This window comes from Perissodus microlepis, chromosome 8, assembly GCF_051167445.1.
Source record: "Perissodus microlepis isolate ML-2025 ecotype Zambia chromosome 8, ASM5116744v1, whole genome shotgun sequence".
NCBI classification, from domain to species: Eukaryota; Metazoa; Chordata; class Actinopteri; order Cichliformes; family Cichlidae; genus Perissodus; species Perissodus microlepis.
In genome coordinates this window covers 13781979-13799145 of record NC_140468.1, presented here as the reverse complement: position 1 = coordinate 13799145, position 17167 = coordinate 13781979, and the positions used below count along the sequence as shown (strand labels likewise).

Below are 17167 nucleotides of genomic sequence, written 5' to 3'. Positions count from 1 at the left end.
CACACACCTGTTGTCCTCAGGGGTCAAAAATGACCTCATGACAACACAAGGGTTACCAAGGTAACAGTAAACGGCTAATAGCAAACATGTAGCTACTGTTACGGTTCTGGGTCATTTTGACCCAGCATTTTGAGTTCTTATGTTTTGGTTTGCTTCTGTATTATGGGCTTTGTTGATTATTATTATACTTCTATGTTTCAGTATTCTAGTTAAGGGTTTGGTTATTAGGTTGGTCTTGTGCCCTCGTGTTTAGTGTAGTGTCAAGTCTTCACCTTTGTGAATTGTTTCTTGTTTCCTTTTTTACTTTGATATTCCCTGGCCTGTGTGTAGTGTTTCTAGTTTTGCTTTGCTTGTCTTGTCAGTCCCAATTTCCCCCGGCGTTGTTCCCCTTCTGTCTCTAATTCCTTGATGACTTCCTCAGTGTGTTTAAGTCCCGTGTTTCTTGTGTCAGTGTTGCGTCGTACTCTCGAACTAGCTGTGTGTTCCGGCTGCCTGCTTATTTGGTATTCTCAGTTTGGTTTGGTTCTGTTTGAGTTTAGCAATAAAGGTGCTTCGAGTTCACATTTTGCCTGAATGAGTCCAGCGTTTGGGTCCTCTTCTCCTGCCTGCACACAGCACACTGTGAAAGCTACAGTGTTATATGATTCATGAGATTAAAACACACATTACCTTGCATCTTTTCCCTCTTGCACAACACTGCAGAATCTTCTGGGTTTTTTTTTAAGCGTATCTATTCTTTGGATGTGTTGGTTTCTGTCACTTCCACAGCAATTAATGTCTCCCAAAACTGGAAAAATGAGACACAATGGCGACAAAAATTAAACTGTCCATAATACTTCTACATTCCTGTTAAGAGACTGTTTTAATATATTGCCATTACTTTTTTACACTCTGTTATTCATATATTACTTTTATATTTATTTAAATTATTATTATATTTATATGACTGCAACTATGTGAAGTGATTTGTGCACTGATTTGTGTAGGAGGTAATATCAGATGTTGTGAATTGAAATGCTAATAGTGTCTTTAGGAAATCTATTTTAGAAATGATCTTGCAATGCATGTGAATCAATGATCACAGCTGATGTAGCTCTCAGGGGGAAGCGTGCCCCCCGCAGTGCTGTGCCACTTCTTCCATGTCCTCTAATTAGTAATATGCCAAGAAGAGACGGAACAGACTGATTCAAAAATGGCAGGTTTCAGATGTACACGCTATGATGTTAGAATGACCAAAACCTGACATCATTTTAAGTTCTGTAGAGAGCTGCTTTTGGTGTACGGAGTGTCTCTCTGCTGAGCCATTTGTACCTGGCATGAAGGTCCTGGGTCATGGCAAGAATTTTTAAACAGGTATTAACAAGATGAATTCAATTTTTTCTGGCAGCTGGCACTCATGTGTGCACTTGATATATAAATAATTAGTCACTGTCCATGAGCGTCAAAGCACCATCCATGTTTCAAAAACTTCACAAACTACTTCAAATGTGCATGTGGGTCACAAGTACTCTCACACATGCATCAAGGCCAGTGTCAGGCTGGTATTAATAGAGCTCCTAGGGGCTTCATGTTTAGTAGGACATGGAATAACTCTTCAGAAAATCTGACAGTTCAGCTGTCTTTTTGACCATCTTTGCCAGAAAACTTCATGTGTTCAAAGTTTTTAAGGCACTAGTACAGTAGAGGCAGTAAGATATTAACCCAAGCCTCCCCTTCTTTGACAAGAAAGCATTTACATCAGTTGGGGGGGGGGGGGGGGGGGGGGCACAGCTGACGTAGGGCGCGTCCACTTTTCAAGAAGACTTTTCAATGACTTTGATTCTTTTCATGGTGTTTGGACTTCTTTTACCTGGAGTTCTTGAACTCTTTCTTTTAATTTTCTTCATATTTTCTGCCTGTATGTATTTCAGAAAATGCTTTTGAAACATCAGCAGCACCTGCAGTGGCAAAGAGAGGCATAGCTGCCCAGTAACTGGCAGCCATGCAGGTGGAAATAACAGTATGTCTATTGTTCTCTTTAACTTTTAAGTGTTTGGGTCTCAGTAAAAAGAATACAATACAAATACTGATTGACATCTGGGATTAGTTTATAATTTTGTTTGCATTTGTTGCTATTCATCTGCACTAGTGGACTGCTTTCATATGCTGAACCCACCTGAACTTGGTCAGTAGTGTAGTTTAAAAAAATTAAAATAGGAAGAATTTGATTTTGTATATATAATCGAAAAACAGCAATTTTCATCCAAACCATTTGTATCATCATGCCAAATACCAAACAACAACCTAACAACTTCTGAACAGAATTCTTGACAAAGGACAACTCTGGAGGAGATTAACAGCCACCATGGATCATTACTTGCAATGCTTTCACAAAGGCTGTACAGTGATCACCTCTAATACTCATAACCCACAAACAGACTGGCCGGGCAAACTTCCAAGTTCCCTCCCAGAGACCTTTCCACAGAGGCTCGGAAAGTTAATCTACTCGAAGTTGGGAAGCATTATCAAATCTCCCTTCTTTAGGAAAAATAGACAAAGAATACATACGCAACAGTCAGACCCCCAACCACCCCTCTCAGCCAAAACAGGAAGCTGATCCAAGAAGCTGTGCTGTAAATTTTGATGGACCAGTCTATATTAATTTCTCAAGCTATACACAATATCCTTAAAGCTAATTTTAATAGTTAGGAATCAGCCTACCAAGGCCTCTGACTTTGAGTGTCATCTCATCTAAAAAGCACTCAACGACTCAGCAGCTCCCTCTGCAAGTAATGGGCTTACAAGAGAGTCACCAAAGGCCACTTCTTCCAGGTATTGTTCCAGGGCAGGAACCTGGTGTCCCTATTAATGGCAAGGTTTCTGGGTTGTTTATGTATTTATAGAGCTGTTATGAATCATTCTTGCTTTTGGCTCCTCACACAGGACAAGATTGCCTTGGGAGACCCTTCCAGAGGCGAGGTGCCCCCTGCTAGCTAACCTCCTGCTGTCAACTGGGGAAGCAAATGATGCAATTCATGGAGAGGTGCACTTAGATTAGAAACTTAGAATTAAAAATAATTTTAAAAATATTAGATTAGGTATTTGATTAATACATTGACAGTTTAGTTTTCAGCACAAAAATATTTGCAAGTGAAACATTTTAATAATGTTTTGTTTAATAGTGTTTTTCTTCTTCACACCAAAAATAAATACTAAAAAACTAAATAAATCCTTATTCTAGTGTCTTTTCTTTGCTGTTACACTATGTTATGAACTTTTGAACTGGCCTCCTTTTCTTGCACAAACATTTATCACTGTGACCGATTTGGTGCCTGGCATGCCTGAAAACAAAGCTCTGCCTACAGTTTGACTTCTATCCAAGACATTTCACTACACTTGTTCTTTAAATTGTAATCTGCTCAGGTGTTAAATCCTTGGCCACTTTAACTTCAGATAAAGACTAGAGCAGGAAAGGATCAAATAAAAAAGAGACAGGATGACGCAAAGTGAATTGTAGATGGGCCGAGGCCACAGAGGAGCTAGAAACTGGTCAACATCACTGCTGAGGAAAGTAATATTCAGGTAGACATAAAGTAATGAGCCCAGCTTGTGCCACTCATTGAATTTCAATGCATATCTCTCTCACTGGCATTAAATAGCATTATCATATGTTCTTTGATATAGCTTTAACAGGATCTAGAAACAGTCACATTTTCTGAGGTAACAGCTTGCTTCAAAACCTCTTTGTGTGAGGTATATATTATTCACATGTGACACAATAGGTACCTACAGTACAATATTTTAACAGAGCAGAGTGCCCAGACATACCAAACATATTTTGGGGGAAATGCCAAGAGGGGAGAATACCCTGAAAATCAAGTTGTGGCGTTTACCAGTACCTTGAGCCACTTTATTTACTGCACAGCCAGTTTTTCCTTACTGAAAACAAATGGAGCATTTCCTGGTGCAGTGGAATGACAAATCGATTCTTAGTTGACTAACAAGATCCAGTGTTTAGATTAAACCTCAAAGCAGAAACCTCTGGTTAGAATTTTGATTGACAGATATTAAAAACACCTCTTTAGCTTTTCATTACTTCTTTAATCTCTTTGTTTTGTGTGAAATTGGAATTTCTAAGACACTGAAACTGGCTGATCCAGACCTGACTGAAATGGATGACTTCAAGATTAAACAGCTTCTAGGTCTTACATCAGTCTATTGTTGTTCATCAGATCCTACGATCCTGTCACTGAAAAGATGTTGCAAGCTATGAGTTTACCCAGAAATAAGAAAAGATAAGATAAACCTTTATTAGTCCCACACGTGGGAAATTTTTGGTCACGGCAGAAAGTACAAGAACAGTGAAAAATTAAGAGAAAGAAGAGAAAAACAGAAAAACAATAGAATAGAATAAAATAAACATGTGCCATTGCACATCAAGGGATGTGTGTGTGTGTGTGTCTGTCTGCACATCTGTCGGCCTCTGCAGAGACTGTGTTGTAGAGTCTGACAGCAGTGGGGAGGAAAGGCCTGCGAAATCTCTCCGCCCCACATCGTGGGTGCCGCAGCCTGCCACTGAAGGAGCTGCTCAGTGCTGTCAGAGTCTCCTGGACGGGGTGGGAGATGTTCTCCAGCAGAGATGCTGCCACCCCAGCAGACCACACTGTAAAAAAGATGTCAGAGGCCACCACGGAGTCATAGAAGGTCTTTAGGAGTGGGCCGTTCACTCCAAACGACCTGAGCCTCCGCAGCAGGTACAGCCTGCTCTGTCCTTTCCTGCCCCCAACCCCCGGGCCATGGACTAGTACCGGACCGTGAGTCGTTTACTTTGTTGATACAGCACCGCAGCCCTGATTACAAGCAAGTCTATGTTAGTATGAAGTAATTTTTAAAGCATTTCTGTTTTAGATTTACTGCGCATGTTGTTTACCATCATTCACGTGTATGCATACCAGAGCTTACAAATCTTTAGAGTTAAATAAGCTTTGGTATGTATATCCAGTATGTGATGTAATAGGATTATTGAAACAACAATTAAACAATTAGTGCAACAATTTATTGAAACATGCAAACATACATGGTAAAATTAAGTAGGCAAAAGAAAAGTGAAAGTTTGTTCAACTCTAATAAGCTTGAAAGTCAATATTTGAAACACCTTGATTTTTCAATAAATCCTCAACTTTCTTAAGCAAGCTTTCTTATGCTCTCATTATTTCTTTAGCTACTCTTAAGGAATCATTATCCAGGTTTCCTGAAGGATGTTCAGAGGTCTTCTTAGGGTCTTAGCTGTCTTTTCCCCCGTTCTCTATTAAGATGATCCCACACTGGTTCAATAACTTTCACATCCAGGCTCTGGGGAGGCCAATCCATGACTGATAGTGTTCCATTGTGTGTTTTTCTATCCAGGTATGCTTTTACTGCATTTACAGTTTAAATGATTTTTATTTTATTTTTAGGTTTGAATGATTAATACATCAGTGTTAAGAGTTTATTTTCATTTTCATTGCAGATTTTAGTTCATGGACTAAACACACACATGCAAACCTGAAAATAGTAGAAAAAAAATCACCCGAGTTGTCTTACGGAAAATATGATCAGTAGTTCATCCGCTTTTTAACCGTTAACTGTTTTCATAATTCAAAGAGATGTGCCAGCATAGATTGGCTTACGGTAAAAATCTCATTATAGGACGCCACGGGCATGATGTTATCAGTAAGATGATTCAGATCTTTGGCTTGGTTGAAATGAGCAAAGTGAACAACTATTATCACAACATAAGTCATGCTTCCTAGTGGGAAATACAAAAGGTCCAAAAACGAGCCCCTCCTTCTCTGTGCTTTTCGCAGCTTATAAACCCATTCAGTGAGCCAGATTAGACACTTTGCTAGGGCACTGCTGGCCTGCAGGTCTTATGGTTTGACATTCACGATCTAAAAAAAACATTTATGTTTTTAAGATGACAATGAGAGAAATGTTTTAAAAAGCTTTAATATCCATTCTGACCCTGGAATGTTTTTACCAATACAAGTACAACTCCCAAATTTTAAGTGAGCACTGAGTGAAACACATGGAAACATTTAAAAATACCCAGTGACTTCATAATTTGTTTGTATGTATGTAAGCACCATCCTACCAAAAAACAATGTTTTCAATGGGGTCTGTTTACAAATGTGCAAGACAAATGATACAGACTTCACTACATTATAAAGTGTGTAAGTTTAATACAATGAACTGTTTACATGAGCATTTCTTTATTTTGAAGTTGTTTAAATAATGTATTGCCCCAAATAAAAAAGAAATAAATCATGAATTCAGTCATTCATTTTCCCAAATCTTTTCAAATATATTCCTGAGGACAACAGCATTTAAAACCTGAAAGCATTTAAAATTTTACCCCTAAACACATTTTCCCCCTTTTTCAACTCCATTCCAAAATAAGTGGAGCAAAAACTCCTTTTGGCACAGGTTAGGCACTACATCGCTCATCACAGATCCATGTGTTGAGAAGATTTAACACTTGTGGGTACAATGGACACGGATGAGGAATACCATCCTGATTAAAAAAAATAAAATAATAAAATATATTTATTTAATTAAAAAAGCATAAAAAAGCTAAAAAAAAAAAAAAAAAATGAAACCAACTGCTGAACTTCCCCCTCTAAGGTACTGAGACATGCAGTTATATGAATTATGGTAAAACCTTTTAGAAAAAGCGAGATTGTGGACATGTGGAGTGTGTATGTTCAGAATGTCAGTAATAGCTGCCTTTGTAATTAAAAACACTCAATAACACATTATCTGCAGAAACAAACTTTGTTTAAGTTGTAACGAATTAATAAATTCATTAAATTGTTTAGAAATTTGTCTGTACCATCCATCCATTCTCTGCCGCCTATCAGAGTTCAGATTGCAGGGGTAGCACTCTAAGCAGAGAACCCAGGCTTCCCTCATCCCACCACCTCTTCCAGCTCATCTGGGAGACACAAAGTCGTTCCCAAACCAGCCAAGAGATGTAATCTCCCCAGAGTCCTGGGTTTGCCCCGGGCAACTGGTTCCTTGCTATATGAAGAGGTAGTGGCTCTACTCCACCTATCTTTAAGGGCAGGAATGCAGAGCGACCCGTAGAGCGACCCATCACTTCACACTCGACCCCTCAAGTGTGAAGTGATGGGAATGAGAATCAGCCCCTCTAAGTCAGAGGTCATGCTTTTTAATGGTACAGAGCCCACTTCAGGTCTGGGACAAGTTAATACCCTAACTGGGGGAGTTTAGGGTCTTTGGTGTCTTGGTCATGAGCTCTTGTGGTGGTTATATGTCCTAATTGCATAAGGAGAGCATAGCAACAGTTTAAAAAAAATGAATAAAAGAGATTTGGTATGAGACTGATAGTTTACTACTGTGTAGTGTATAAGCAGAGAACATAAATGTATTCAGTAAAATGATTTGGCATTTGTGCTTAAGGCCCCAGTTCAAGTTAAGACTATGATATTTAACAAATTTACAACACAGCTTTGGACATTCTTTTGTCTATCTAGTGTTATAATCATACAGCATTTATTTCATTATTTAGTAAAAAATATTGAAGAAGAACTCTAAAGATAACAAGCAGAATCCATTACAGTTTTTTGACTGCATAATGGTGCATAGATTAACTTATTTGAGTTTAAAGAAGTGAAGCCTTCAACATTACATTGAGAACAGTGGTAAAATGGTCCTTGTTTTTAATAGGGCGGACTCTATGCTATGCACTTGACCCAAAACCTCACTGAACTAATCATTACACAGCAAACAATCACATCTTCCTAACCACTATGGATATGAAATTAACATGACATTTACCCACTTCATGGACATTAAAGAACCTGAGGATACCAGCTTTCTGCTACAAACTAAAACTTGCTAGGAAGGCTGAGACAAGAAGCCTTTGGCAAGAGGGTTGACATGTTTCTGATCTGTTTGTCTTTTCTTTTGTCTCTTTTTCTGACAATTGACAGTAGAAACTTTAAAATACAGGTAGCTGAAAATGTTTTAAGTCATTTTAAAAGGCATTTTTCTCTTTAACAATTCATTGCACAGGGTCTGTAATGAAGGCAGGTCCCTCAACACTCCTACAGCAATCAAAGTTCTAGTAATCACTCATTTCAGTTTCCTACTGAAGATTTCTATAAACTGCCTAATGAATCTTAAAAGGGGCTTAATTTCGTTTTTCAAATCATATTAGATCAGTCAAAATGACAAGATGTTTTTCCACTGAGAGTCGTAGAATACCAAAAGCCAACTTTTGCCCATCCTTGCTTGCCCGTGTTCATAGGGTTCAGTCCCTTCAAACATCTACTGCAAATGCTGGAAAATGGTGTGACGTATAGACGATTCTATAAACCCACAAAACCTGGCAGCAAATTTTCTGGGCTGGTAGAATAACATGGATATTTCACAACGCCTGTCAACGAAGATCAGATCAAATGTGACACCATTATTCTGAAGAAGTGGAAGAATGTGAAGAAGAGGAAGAAGTTTCACTATCAACACATGAACGCCGTGTGCCACTGTAATGTTTTTGTTTCTCATGTAGTGCTTTTCGGCCCCAAGTCCACATGCAAAATGTCATATGTGCATGAAATATGAAGCGTCCTGCCAGGCCTGAATCATCCCTGAATGCTTTGACTGCTTAATCAGTACCTGAAACAGTCTAGTCTAGTCAGTCTAGTTAGTCAGTCGGTCAGTCTGTGGCACCATTACAGTACAGTCAGGTGGATCGGCAGTCAGTTGAAATACAGTTCTTTTGTCAGCATAGAGACCACACAGGGAATCTGCTTCTTCTCACTGAAGCGGGGGTCTTCAGACCAGGACTCAAAGCTGGTGGCCACCATGTAATTGACCCGTGTCAGGATCTGCATTATCTCCAGCTGTTTTCCAAACTCGTTCAGGACGTTGCAGAGCGCCTGTACAAACCAGGAGCCACGCCCAGGATTCCTCCATGAGTAATATCCTGGAAAATAAGCATCATTAGTGAGCAGTGAAACTAGAAACTAGAAATCAGTCAAACTAGACTCTTCAGGAAATGCTTCTCCACTTATATATACCAATGGTATTTTACTGTAAGGAAAAATATGTTGTTTAAACTGGGATTTCAGGTTTACCTGGCACAGTGGAGTAGGCAAAGAGGAAATCAGCCTCTACGGGGATCTTATGTCTTGGATTTGCATCGGTCTCCAGGGCATCATTTGGTGGACCTGAATCTGTCTGTATACCATCATCAAATTCTGAACCCCTACAAGCCTGGTGAAGTAAATGAAATGACATTTCATTGTGATCCTGAGTAGCTTTCTCATCGATGACCTGGTGAAGCAATTCAAAATTAACTGTTTTTAAAAGCTGAGATAAGCCAAATTCACCTATTTCCACAGCAAAGAACTGTTCAAACTGCCCATTTGGGTGAAAAGTAGCAAATAGAAGTTCACACAAATCTGTAACTTAACACTGCTATTGTTACAATAGAAGACTTTAGTCACACAATCAAGTATGAACCATGCACACCTGGATGAAGAAGAGTTTTGGCTTTCCCACTAAGCTTTTGCACTTGTCCCCCCTGAACAGCGAGGTCATCGTTTTGATGGGCATGGCTCCGTCTGTGCCGTAGATCATGCCTTCCTCGCCGTGGCTCAGCAGGATGCAGGCGAAACACGAGCTGTCACTGTGGTCTTCTTCCGAGGCTGAACCACACACACAAACAAACAAACACTGAACTCCTAGCTCGACTCAGGCCTTGTTAAACCTGTCTAGATCAATGAGTAAAGTCAGTCCCTAATAGATACGTCTGAATTTTATTTAGCGTGAATTTGAGATTTCAGCTAAGTTATATATTTAACTGATAAAGAATGATTTATAATGCAGCCCGTCAAAATATTGAATATGCCAGTGAGCCCTTTGTCATAATAAGAAATATCAGCATCACTGACATGACAGGTTCATATAGTCTTATGATCATAAAACCTGGTTATTGGACTTCCAGTTACTTTGATTAGAGACACATTTGGCTAAATTTAGTAGTAGGATGTGTTACTTTTATATCAGTGGTGGTTGTTAAGAAACAAGAATTATTAATTTAAACTTGCACATCTTGGTCATTTTACAACAAGGATGTCTAACATAAGGCAGAATCAGGCCAAGGAAGACTTTAATCCAGGCTACTGGATGGTAGGGCTGTGCGATATGACCAAAAATCTCATATCCCAATATAAGACATTTATCGTCCTGACAACGATATATATCAGAAAAATCTTACATTTTCTGTAAATTATGTGAATCTCAGGCAACTCAGCTTACGTGAAGTGTTTTCAGCTGGGTGTCGTGTAACTGGAGTCGAGTGTTTTGACCGATGCATGAAACTATACATTTTTAGGCATTTTCTTTATGAGTATTTATTACACGGCGTGCTGCTGAGAAAAGCCTGTTTTAACGTTTAAGTCCAAGGTTTATTTTAAGCACCTGACATAAACCTTTTCCGTACTCTTTTACATGATTCTTGCATAGGTGGTAGAAGAGCCGTGTTTGAGTGTGAGGTGGGGACTGGTTTCCTGTATAATTTGCATAGTACCGTTTTCTGGTCCGTGTCAGACTTTTCATAACCAAACCATGTCCATGCTACAGAGGTGGCCCCTCGTTTAAAAATAAGTTCCTCACTTTGTTTTGACAGGTCCTTTAGTTTGTCATCATTTCAGTTTATTTTGAAAAATCTCAACAGGATCTTCAGCTTTATTGTGAAAGGTTTATGTGGAAAATAAACAAAGGATGGTGGCGCCACACGTTGCTAACGACAACGCGTAAAAATAGTGGCTTGTCTGTCTGTAGTGTGGTTATTTTAAATATAAGAGAAAGTGAGAACTTTAAGAAATTAATAAAGCCACTACAGTGACCATCAAAACGATGAAAAAATATTGCCGTAAACGGTTTATTTTGCGACACCACAAAACAAACGATAGCGTAAAATGAAACGATAGACATTTTCATATCGTCATCCGATATATATCATTATATTGAACAGCTCTACTGGATGGCTTTGAAAAATGTGAAGGAGAGCATAAGTTTTGTACTTTTTACAGGTTTTCCTACTGATAGAGATCTCCCTATCACCATTCATATTTCACTTAAGTAAGTAAATAATAGATTTCTGTAATTTTACACATTTGCTTCTTACAATTTAAGACTCATACTGACACATTTCTTTCATCTACTAAAGCAGCATTTCTTTATCATGTTGAAAAACAGACGCAATGTTGAACTTGTGCTCATTTTTCTAATATAAAAATATCTAATTGACTAAATGTGTAGTTAAATATCTGTACAATGACAGAGAAGGAAGTTTCACAGGTCGGGCCCACAAAAGATCAAAGAGGGTGTATATGACCAAAGGCCTCCCTGTTTTACACATTAGAAGGCACCAGATTACTAGTATGTAACTATATGCATATCAGAAATAATACACTTTGTGCTGCTAACCCTTCCGTCAACTGCAGTGGCTTACAAAAGAAAATATGTGCCTACATTTGGATCTAAATATTAAATATGAAACACCATCACAACAAAAAGAAAAATGTAAAAAAAAAAAAAAAAAGTCTTGTTATCTACATGACATGACTTACCCTCTCGGAGAAGACGCTCCATCTTCTCACATGTCTGATCGTTGTAAAGAATGACATCAAAGCCCAGGTTCTTGAAGCACTTGTAAAGCTCGCCTGCGTCTCGATCCGTGCCATTGCGTACATTCATCCCTGTCAAAAAAGAACGCTTACATTACAAACTCAATATGCAATAACACTGAGCCAAACTGAATTTATACGTTTGAGTAAGGTTTGCTATACCCGTCTTTTCATCAAAGTTTTTGTTATTGATGATGATGCACTTTCCCACTCGCCGGTGGCTCATCTTATACTGGAATGTTGGTGAAACAATTCTGTAATGGCTTTCAGAAGAGTAGTCCTGCTCCCGCGTCTGGCCATCCTTATTCTTCCTGCTTTTATACAATGACAATAAAAAAAAAAAAAAACCAGTTATATTATATTGCACGGTTAAAACAGTTTGTCAAATTTCTCTCAGTTAAAATTTCCTGCAGCTGAGATGTCTATTTAAATACAAAAAAATACTACAAATGAATGATCCTTAAGTAAAATTTTCAAAACAAGTAACACACATTAAACTGAAAACAACACGAACCACTTACTTAGAAACCAAAGGGTACATACATTTCCAAATAAGGCATTAAAGTCACGGCCAAAGTTGGTTGCAGAAATCCAAAGGAAGATTTAAGGAGAAACTAGAACATTTTTGCTTAGCGCAGATAATTGGAAAAAAAAATCATAAAAACAGCAATCTATACTGAGCAAGAAGAAATCCTCCACGAGTGGTAATTCTCACACACCTGTCATATTTCCATTCTTTACAAGATCCATCCAGATAGCTTAGCCAACAGTGACCCATTAGGGACTCACAAAATCAAGGCTTTTTCCAGAAGAGCCTAGTCAACAGCTTACTCAAGCATGGGAACAATGCACAGCAATGTGTACCAACAGTCTTGCGTGCTCACTCACAGGCTGCCCAGCCATATTAGAAAAAAAAAAACAAAACAAACATGTGATCCAGAACTTTTTCTAGCCCCCTCCCACTTCCAAATTGTGCCAACTGTACCAAACAACTGCACGAGGCTGTGCAAAGAGCTGAGACCCTGGGCACTGCAGGTACAGCAGGAAGACAGTCGAGCGGAATAGGAGGACGTTGCGTCTGTCTTACCTGGGTTCGTCATTAAGCGCTACGCCACTCTGCATCTGAAATGCGTTGCTTTCGTCTTGTGTCTTTTGTTCCCTCACAAAAAAACAAGTTTCTCCAAACCTGGAAGCGTAATTTTTGGTTGTGTGCTAGGATACTGACATGCTCTCTGTTCTGGATGGAGACCTGACTGGGGCGGCGCACTGTGAGGCCCCTGAGTCAGCAACCTCACCATCACACCAGTGCTTTCTAAAGGCCTATTCACACATGGCCCCTGTGCCTCGCTCTCCCTGCTGAGGTCAGACAGGGCAACAAGTAGCTCCTCTGCTGACAGGTACAGAATCCACCTGTTTGGATTTTCATACTTGTTATCTACACTTGTGACAAAAAGGCAACTAAATAAATAAGTAAATAAAGAAAATATTCCTTTCCAAGAAGATATTCCTTTGATGAACACCAAAGCACACCACAAATGATTAATAAATGAATGTGAATTTCATTAATAATTCCTTAATATAGTATTTTTTACATCTTCTATTGCTTGCTATCTTGATATTTTTGGGTAAGAATCTAAATTCCAGACGGAGCGCAGAGCCTTTTTGCTTGATTACCAGTGTCTGAGGGAAAACACAGCTGCCGTACTTTATACTTCTCCATTAAAAAGGTCCAGAGTGCCACCTTGTGAGTGAGACTGGAATAAACAGCTCTTTGTGTCAGTGATCAGTTTACAAAACAAATTTGCATACTGTTAAAAGGCCCACACTCCATGATATAATGAATGCACATTTTGAATGATTTTGGCCTCAGCTATGGTCTAATTTTGAGAAGCCACTTGAGGACTGACCCCTGTCCCTGAATTAGACTTAAGATTGATTTCATGTTCTGTGACCCATTGCCTTAATTGGGCTATTCAAAACCAGGTCGCTGTGTAAAATCAAGGGTATTTTTACAGTCTACTTTTTTAGGTTTTGATTAGCTGTGAAACCACAGTCACCTTCAGATACTGAATCCAGGATCTTACTGAGAGTGCTCGGCTGTGTGTGGTCCAAAAATAACTGTGTGGTTGTGGACATAAATCCTATGTGGAAGTGGTTTATCACCACAATAGTTTTACTTGAGAAAATGAGCAAATACATGTCTGAGTAATTTAAATCAATACACTTTGGGTTTTATTTCTTTTCTAAATTAGAGAATAATAAAGCAAATTTCAACAGAAGACTACCATTGAAATAAAAAGACAAGCCAGAAATTACTTGCAAACCAATTATAATAGTATCTACAGGAATACTGAAGCAGTCAGAAATAGAGTTTTGTTATAACTTTTGTTATTCTATTCTGTGAAAACCTTCATTTGAATTTTATGCAAAGTGCGAGCTTGCTTGCTATGTTTATGTGTTATGATGTGTGTACTGTAAGATCTGTGGGGCATATACAGATGTGGAAGAACCATGAAAAAAAAAGAAAGTTTGCACATCCAACACAAACAAATCATAACAGGTGACAATATCACCAGAAAAATATAAGCAAATTAAAACAGACAGATTATGCTACAGATGATAGGATGGTTTAAAAACTACACACTCACCAGCCACCTAATTAGGTACATCTGCTCAATTGCTTGTTATTGCAAACATCTAATCAACCGATCACATGGCAGGAACTCAGTGCATTTATGAATGTAGATATGGTCAAGATGATCTGCTAAAGTTCAAAACTGAGCATCAGAACGGGGAAGAAAGGTGATTTAAGTGACTAAATGTGGCATGGTTACTGGTAGATGGGATGGTCCGAGTATTTCAACTACTGATCTACTGAGATCTTGTCACACGACAGTCTCTGGGGTTTAGAGAGGAAGGTCCAAAAAAAGAGAAACTATCCAGCGAGGTTAGATGAGGTCAGCCAGACTCCGTCAAGCTGATAACATTCGTAACAATCAATTTAAGTAGAAGAGCATCTCTCACCTTCACACTGGCTCACCAGCTTAACATTTCTTCAACACTACAGCCTATCTGAGGGATGTTAACCATCCCTTTATGCTTGCAGTATAATAACCTCCTGACGGCTTCTTGCAGCACAATTACGTGCTGTGTCACAAATCCAGATAATTTCAAACTGGTTTCTTGAACTTGAGATGATCCCCAAGATCTCAGTCCACCTTTGGGATGCGGCAGAGAGTGAGAGTCCCACTATGGATGTGCAGCCAACAAATCTCCTACACAGCTGTGTGATGCTGTCATGTCAATATGGACCAAAATCTCTGAGGGACGTTTCAAGAACCTTTCCATAATTAAAGCACTTCCGAAGGGAAGAAAAGGTCCAATCCAGTACTAGTATGGTGTACCTAACAAAGTGTCCAGTACATGTACCTTATCTTGATACAACCACAGTAAATGAACACACACCTTGTAAATGAGTGAGGGAATAATAATGAAAGCAAAACCCACAGCTTAATACCTATATTATTACAGTACGTAGATTATTTGAGTTATACTGAGTTTATTTTTAGGGCCCAAACTTATGACCTTTTTTTCCCTCGAAGGTTAACTGGTTTTCATGTTTAGAAACAATAAAAAGGAAGTCACCTCCCAAATAGCAGAAATCTCCCTTTGCGGTCAGGCTTGGCGTCTGTTTCGTCTGTCACCGGCCCATCTCCCCCACCCTCTCCAAGTTCAGAGGGTTCACCAGCGTATCCAGCCATCTTCTTCTAGCACACAAATCGAACATAACGTTATGGTTTACTTAACCTACTGCTTTCCGTACATTAGGTGTAAACTAACCACACGTTGGCGTTATTTTGAGACAAGTTTGCCTCACTTCCTTAATCTTCTTCAGTCCCACCTCAACGGTTTGAAAACGGACAGCTAGCTAAATTTAGACTGCTTTTATTAACACTTTAACACATTGAGGCATTCAACTTGACTTGTTAGCTTCATGTCTGGTTAGCATGTAGCAGAAAAGCGACTTAGCTAAAAATACGTAAATAAACTTTTCATTTTCTTTAAGTATACCTAAAGAGATTAATACACAGGAGTGAAGTTAAGCTGAATCGTACTGTGTTACGCGAACTTCGCTGTAACACTAAAGTTACCTGACTTATTTTCGTTCTCCAAAGTGTCTCCTTCTGAGTTTCTGTCCCTTCTTCCATGTGAAAGAAAGAGAAAGTACGGTTTGACTTCTCGCGACTGCGTAACTGCGTCACAGCACTGCGTCCCTCCTACCTGCACACTTGGCACACTTGTTTTCTGAAAGGAGAAAAACGACTAGTTGTTTGCAAATAACAATAACAATAACAATAACAATAATAATAAAGGATGTACTAAAAGCAAGATTACTTTATGAAGGTTTATCTTTTTTCTCTTCCAAATGGGAAAGGTTTTAGTTGCTCTGGAGCAGAAATATTCGTGACAGCATTTACCTGTAGTATATTGATCAAATTTATATCCACAAACGTAAATTAAGACTTTTTTCTGTGCTGGCCGGTGAAGACATAATAATACAGCATAAAGCGAATAATCTATGCCAGGTATGTATATTCATTTGTTTAATGTTGCCCTAAATTACAAATGCAGTTTGTTTCTTATATATTTTTTTCTGTCTCTTAATCACTGCTTAAAGTTTAAAGAAAATCTTATTCAGTGCCTCGCCGGGTATTGAAAAGCACCTATCAAATATACCAAATTAAAACTGTATGCTAATCCTCTGTTATCTGCATCTGGTGGAGCCTTAGCTGGACCCCTTGTAGTTTTCTTACCGAGGGCACAGATGCGGAGGATGCCTTCATCTACCTGCTCTCCAGTGCTTTTAATACCATTACGACCATTAGTACTGGGGGAATCTGGGCAGGTCGATGCTCCACTCATAGTCATTAGACTACCAGGCAGTTCTGGCTGGGGAGCTGCTGCTTTGACAGTACACTGAGCAGCACAGGGAACTGTTTTATGATCCTTCTTCTTCACCCTCTACATTTTAGACTTAAGACAAGCTTTTATTGGCTCTATCACTGAGCCATGTTCCTCCTCCCTCCACTGTTATTGTGAGGGGAACTGATGCTGTTGAAAAATACAGATACCTAAGAGCACACATAGACAAGAAACTGGACCGGTCCAAGAGAACAGAGGTTGTCTTTAATAAGGACCAGAGTCTCCTGCATCTATTAAGGAAGCTCAGAACCTTCAATATCAGTCAATATCAGTTTATCACTCTGGTGGCAAGTGTGGTTTTCTATGTGAGCTGGGGCAGCAGAGTGCAAGCAGCTGATGCCAGCAGAATGAACAAACTAAAAGGCTGGTTCAGTTCTGGGAGTGGAGCATCAGACTCCAGTAGAGGTGTGAGAGCAGGATGCTGAAGAAACTCCTCAGCATCATGGGCAATCTATCCCACCCGACACATGCCTCTCTGATTGGTCACTGCAGCACACACAGCAACA

The 17167-nt window shown here is 39.1% G+C and overlaps 1 protein-coding gene across 5 annotated transcripts; it reads right to left on the bottom strand.

The window, feature by feature from the left end:
- Window positions 1-5942: 5942 nt before the first annotated feature.
- On the bottom strand, window positions 5943-15928 carry casp7 (caspase 7, apoptosis-related cysteine peptidase). Of its 5 annotated transcripts, none has more exons than XM_084937673.1 (7): window positions 15830-15928; window positions 15324-15445; window positions 11841-11989; window positions 11622-11750; window positions 9517-9692; window positions 9120-9318; window positions 5943-8968 (listed from the first exon to the last, which is right to left on the bottom strand). In XM_084937673.1, the coding sequence occupies exons 1-7, from the start codon at window positions 15884-15886 to the stop codon at window positions 8742-8744; spliced, it is 1059 nt and encodes a 352-aa protein (XP_084793799.1). In that variant the 5' UTR covers window positions 15887-15928; the 3' UTR covers window positions 5943-8741. The 5 variants fall into 5 exon arrangements, with proteins under 5 accessions (XP_084793799.1, XP_084793798.1, XP_084793797.1 ...); XM_084937672.1 differs by having other exon boundaries at window positions 5944-8968; window positions 11841-11992; window positions 15324-15442; window positions 15830-15914; XM_084937671.1 differs by having other exon boundaries at window positions 5945-8968; window positions 11841-11992.
- Between the last annotated feature and the right edge of the window lie 1239 nt (window positions 15929-17167).

What these genes read in the sequence shown, in the direction of transcription:
- casp7 (XM_084937671.1), bottom strand. Translation starts at nt 15,886, where the DNA reads ATGGAAGAAGGGACAGAAACTCAGAAGGAGACACTTTGGAGAACGAAA. An exon ending in AGATTTCTGCTATTTGGGAG is followed by an intron (nt 11,993 to 15,323) that starts GTGACTTCCTTT and finishes ATTGTATAAAAG; the next exon opens with CAGGAAGAATAAGGATGGCC. An exon ending in AAACTTTGATGAAAAGACGG is followed by an intron (nt 11,751 to 11,840) that starts GTATAGCAAACC and finishes CTTTTTTGACAG; the next exon opens with GGATGAATGTACGCAATGGC.